Genomic DNA, 6,308 nt, shown 5'->3' with positions numbered 1-6,308 from the left:
TTAACGATTATAATTATATATATATATATATACACTTACACAAACATTATCATTGGGTAGTGTCAGTAGTTTATGATTAACGATTATAATTATATATATATATATATATACTTACACAAACACTATCATTGGGTAGTGTCAGTAGTTTATGATTAACGATCATAATTATAATTATATATATATATATATATACTTACACAAACACTATCATTGGGTAGTGTCAGTAGTTTATGATTAACGATTATAATTATATATATACTTACAAACACTATCATTGTATACTGGGTAAAGTCAGTAGTTTATAATTAACGATTATAATTATATACTCAGTTGACAAAAACTTTACATGATGGATTTCACTATAATAATTTCTTTTTGGTCCTTCATCGTGTTAGAAAAATATGTTTATGTTGATCGAAACACGTGGTTAGAAGAGAAATATATCTGAATATTTGTTAATTTCGTGACCTGTAAATGAGACAAATTTGTCTGTGGTGTCGAGTCTCGTAATTACAAATATAACAAGAACTTGCACGAGAAACTTTCAGATTGAAAATTTAATATTTTTACCAATTTGCTCTTCTTTTGATCAAAAGTTAATTCAAAAACTGGGAATCGCAAACGGTATAAACACTAAGTTTTCATATCTCCATAGGCAGAACATGGCATTGCGTGCCGTGGAGCGAAAGGTCAAGGGTTCGTTCCGCGATGCTGTTAAATTCGCTTTTCACTCTCAGCTGTGGGTGCGTTATTCAGTACAGTTATCCGTTTCAAAGCTGCGGGTGATCCTGACTGGCGGTTTTCTCTCTAATCAGTAGTCCAAAGTTAGAGAGGGCTATACCTGAACCCTTAGGGTCTCTAAATTGGCCTTTTATCCCACGAGTGCATAAGATATTGTTCAGGTTAAGAATACTTCATAAATCAGGATTGAGTTTACTTTTTTTTGAACTTGTGTGCGTAATTATGTTTTATTTCCCGTTTACTTCAATTATAAATGTAGCGTACAGATCCCAGTAATGTAACATTATAACCTGTACAAACAGATTTTTACGTCTCCGTTAATACAATCATTGCCATGACTTACAGTTTCCATCTTGGATAACAACGATGCTTTACAGGAGTTATACCGGAAGAGGGCGCTACCACAAGTCCGAACATTTCACGTGCCAGTAGAAGACGGATTTAGTATGTGAAAGGTTTTGATATATTATTATAACAACATAAATAAGAAATTTGTCTTTATATGAGCATGTTATGTGACTACGCGGTTAATAAATGAAACAATATTTAATTTCTGGTGATATTTTAAAAATGATTAGAGGGATGAACTTAGTGATAGAAAACTCGATCAGTTTTTCTCCGATGTTGTTTAACAATCTAATATATTCGTCACACGTTACATCTATTTATTGTAAGGAAAGTTAGATATATTCATGTTTTAAAGGATCACATGAACCACTGAAATCACATTGAGTTTCTCGCCATTTGGCGTTAGATTTCTCCAAATTATGATGACTCAATATCATAAGCAGGGCCAGTGAAATCGTTACTAACCAGGTCCTAATATGATAGATTCTGTAAGTTAATCAATATAAGATTTATTACATTTTGATCAAGAAATCAACAATAAATTCCTTGATGATTCAAGGCAGGATCAAATGTATTTTATAATAATAACAAAGAAGTAAACTAAAAATAGTTTAAATTTTATGCTTTTTTTTAGGTGCAAATGTCCGACTTCTTTTACCTCCTGGTTTAAGGGATGATGAAATTACCCAGTACCCAATGATAGTGTTTGTGTAAGTATATATATATATAATTATAATCGTTAATCATAAACTACTGACACTACCCAATGATAGTGTTTGTGTAAGTATATATAAACAGGTGGACTCTTTCTTCAGTTTGTGTTACTGAATATAATTCCAGGTTTATCAGACTTGCAGGAGTGAGACTCACTGATGTGATAAGTCAAATTATTGTAAAAGCATGGATTTTATTACGAGTCAATTTATTGTAATAGCAAGGATTTTATTACGAGTCAAGTTATTGTAATAGCATGGATTTTATTACCAGTCAAGTTATCAAAATGGATCGGCTAAAACTTCACCCAACTTAAATCTTCCTAGAAATAATTCTACTGACAATTTACTGTTCGTGTTAGGATATCATAAATAAAAACGAAATGAATTTCTTTTCTTCCTCATGAAGTTGTTTTTAACGAGAGTCAGGATATCAAGCTATGAGATAATCTCCAGGATATTGTTTAGAATACTACGAGAGGATATTCAGGATATCAAGCTATGAGATAATCTCCAGGATATTGTTTAGAATATTCCGAGAGGATATTCAGGATATCAATTTATTAGATAATCTCCAGGATATTGTTTAGAATATTCCGAGAGGATATTCAGGATATCAATTTATTAGATAATCTCCAGGATATTGTTTAGAATATTCCGAGAGGATATTCAGGATATCAAGCTATGAGATAATCTCCAGGATATTGTTTAGAAGATTACGAAAGGATATAATATAGGACCTTGGGGAAAACCTATTTTCAGTGAGTACTTTACGTGTCTCACATTTTGACGTTGTGTTTTACTTTAATGACACTATAACTATTAATATTTTACTTGTATGAAACTATTTATTTCCCGGGATAAGTTAATTAGGGTAGTTTGTGTTATATTTCATCAGGTTGTAACGTGTGGAGCTTGTGATAGATCGCTAAAATGTTTCGCTTTAAACTTAACAGTTAAAACACATAAAGTTAAAATGGAATTTATTGTTTCAGGATAAAAGAAAGGAATTCCTAACACAAGGAACTTATGATGTCATCCAGATTTTAGCCCATCGCCAGGATGTCCGTAAACTGTAAGTTTTTCATTGCTTATCTCCAAATCCTAAATCATTTAAATAAAAAAATAAAAATTATTGCGAAAAAAAGTTATTTCTTAATAAATGTAAAATGGTCCGCAAGATATCACTGGTGCACATCTTAAGGTAAACGTATTTCTTCCAAGTACTCGTTGTATCATGAGAATGTTATCCATTTGCTAAAATGTTGCTATGGTAACAACTGAGTTGCCTAGACGACTTTCTATTCATTAGTTATTTACGTCTGCTGTTAGTTATCAAGCAATCCTTCCCATTACGAAAATGTTTCTATGGCAACAAATGTACGTCTATTTTGTTTTTAATTCATGCTGTAGTTACTGTACAGAAGTATAAATGTATTGTATTACTATAACCTGTATGAGAAAAGTTTGTTTTTTTACAGACCTCTTTTAACCCGCGAATTAAACCCATTTTTAGCTGCGACATAGTGGTTCATAGAACGGTTCTGAGTTGTTTTTTTTTCCAAGTACAAACTTTTAGCTAATAGCTCCGTCATCTGTAGACCGATTTGAGATTTAATTAAAGTTTTGGACTCAGAAGGGCAAACCCTTTCGACTGATTTCTTTGACCACGCCCAATGTCTCATAGAGTAATTTCATCTAAAAGAACTTGAATTTGAGGGTAAGCTGGTAGAGATCTTGATGAGAATTAAAATCAAATCGGGTATACGAAAAAAAAAAGGTTTCGTAGATTAATTTACCCTAATCCTACCTAAAAGAATTTCAAATACCGCGGCTATTGAGGATTCTCTCTCTTGTTCTTTCTTAACTATTTATGAACCAAGCTGTTTCCGACTTTGTTTGTTACAGGATCCCTAATAATATACGAATCAAACAAAAAGTGTAAATAAAAATATCAAGCATTTGCAGTTAATGTCGGTGGCTCAGCGGTAGGTCAGTAGGCTTATAACGCTAAAAATCGGGTTTCGACACCCTCGGTGCGAAGAGCATAGAGAGCTCGTTATGTAGCATTGTGGTTTACAATAAACACTGAGTATTGTATTGGGGGAAGAAATAAAAATAATGCAGTGTGAATTACCCAGAGGTGAAATTCTGCCGGTACTCACCAGAACTTGGTAGCAGTAATCTCTGGAGTAGAGTGTTGTTTTGTTTCTCGAAGCCAGCACCGAGTTCATTTTGTATTCTTCGCAGTTCTGTTTCAATATTGCATGAACATTTACTGTTAACTTGCATAAAACTTGATACTCTATATAATGTGAAGCAAAACGGTATAAAAACAAGTCCGTGGATTGAGGATTAAATCGTCTAAGCTTTGATGCATCCAAAGTATAATATAGTTAAGATTTTGACCTATTACAAAAAAAAAAGAAGAAAGATTTGGCTATAACGGTAATCTCGATCTGAAATTGTATGATCTCTTAATTACGTTTATTTGGACATGATCACATACAACTTTCAGAGTACGATAATTCGAATCATGGGCGGGATTTAGGGCTAAAATGTGTGTGTGGGGGGTGGGGGGGGAGAAGCCTGAGTTAATTATTGCGAATGTCGTATGTTTGTTATAATTTACACATTGAACGTGTCTATTAGACAACAACAATGCCTCGCTGGGTTGAGCTTAAACGCTGTATATGTTGTATACCAATAATTCATCTATTAATTACAATAATTATTTTATTTTACTTATGTTAAAGCAAAATAAGACGATGATTTTAGTCGTATCATTCTTTACCTTTTTATTGATATACAAAATATTGGTTGGAAATTTTGTAATAATGAATTAAGCCATTTTAATGTCTTTGTTTTTCTTTTCAGATATTATATTAGTACACTAAAGAATCATTCAGGAGAGCGCCATCTTTTCAGTGTGACAGACATAACCTCGATAAATCGTCTGTCGCAAGAATGTCTCACGTGTGACATTGAACGGAATTGCTTGTTCAACAGCGCTACCTTTAGTCCAGGTGCCAAATTTTACATTTTGGATTGTTTGGGACCTGGAGTGCCCAGAGTAGAGCTAAGAGCAGTCGATGGAAACAGACTAGGTAAAGCTGTCTAATTAGTCCAAAATTTATAACAATATTTGTTAAGAATGTCTGTTATTTCGTTCAAAAATACAGAAGAAAAAACATGTTTATGTTTGTTAAAATGTTTCCTATAATTTAAATTACATCCACAAAATATACTTGTACTTGTATTTATGGCAGAACTATCAAAGCTAGTTGTCGCCATCCCTAATTTTTAACAACTGGCCAGAGGGAAGGTAACCAGGCAGCAGCACTCTATGGCCCATCATCCGCGCTAGGGAATTGATTGTTACTCTTATAACGCACCAACAGCTTAATATTCTGGGAATATTTTGTGATTTCGTATGAATTCGAACCCGATTCGCCAATTCCTAAATCAAGAGTTCTACAACAGGGCCTACATACACTCTCGTTAAAATCAAGAGTTCTACAACAGGGCCTACATACACTCTCGTTAAAATCAAGAGTTCTACAACAGGGCCTACATACACTTTCGTTAAAATCAAGAGTTCTACAACAGGGCCTACATACAATACTACGAGTTAACGCTAGATATCTGTATTGGATAGAAAAAAGGACCGTAACGCAAGGATACGCTTGGATAGAATACTATGAGTTAACGTTAGATATTTGTATTGGATAGAAAAAAGGACCGTAACGCAAGGATACGCTTGGACACATTCGTGGAGAGATATAGCTCTGTTTTAAGAACAACAGCAAATGTATTGGATAGAATATTACGAGTTAAAGTTCACGATATCTGTAATGGATAGACATCAAAGTGCTTTATTCATAGTGCTCTTTTTAGGATCATATTAGAGAAAAAATTATATGGATATTTATCAGCCCAGTAACATGATACAAAAAAACATATAATTATAAACTTTGGAAAAACTTATCATTATATCCAAGCGTATCCTTGCGTTACGGTCCTTTTTTCTATCCAATACAGATATCTAGCGTTAACTCGTAGTATTATATCCAAGCGTATTCTTGCGTTACGGTCTTTTTTCTATCCATTACAGATATCTAACGTTAACTCGTAGTATTCTATCCAAGCGTATCCTTGCGTTACGGTCCTTTTTTCTATCCATTACAGATATCTAGCATTAACTCGTAGTATTCTATCCAAGCGTATCTTTACGTAACGGTCCTTTTTTTCTATCCATTACAGATATCTAGCGTTAACTCGTAGTATTCTACCCAAGCGTATACTTGCGTTACGGTCCTTTTTTCTATCCATTACAGATATCTAGCGTTGACTCATAGTATTCTATCCAAGCGTATCCTTGCGTTACGGTCCTTTTTTCTATCCATTACAGATATCTAGCGTTAGCTCGTAGTATTCTACCCAAGCGTATCCTTGCGTTACGGTCCTTTTTTCTATCCATTACAGATATCTAGCGTTAGCTCGTAG

General features: G+C 33.6%; 1 protein-coding gene across 1 annotated transcript in view; it reads left to right on the top strand.

The window, feature by feature from the left end:
• LOC106466026 (dipeptidyl aminopeptidase-like protein 6) overlaps positions 1–6,308 on the top strand; it is a 57,484-nt gene that overhangs the window by 44,673 nt on the left and 6,503 nt on the right. Inside the window, exons 13-14 of the mRNA XM_022393988.1 lie at positions 2,798–2,877; positions 4,680–4,909. Coding sequence (XP_022249696.1) covers positions 2,798–2,877; positions 4,680–4,909 — 310 coding nt within the window. The remainder of the gene's footprint in view (positions 1–2,797; positions 2,878–4,679; positions 4,910–6,308) is intronic.

Source organism: Limulus polyphemus, unplaced genomic scaffold, assembly GCF_000517525.1.
Source record: "Limulus polyphemus unplaced genomic scaffold, Limulus_polyphemus-2.1.2 Scaffold2126, whole genome shotgun sequence".
NCBI classification, from domain to species: Eukaryota; Metazoa; Arthropoda; class Merostomata; order Xiphosura; family Limulidae; genus Limulus; species Limulus polyphemus.
This window is presented reverse-complemented; position numbering and strand designations above follow the sequence as displayed.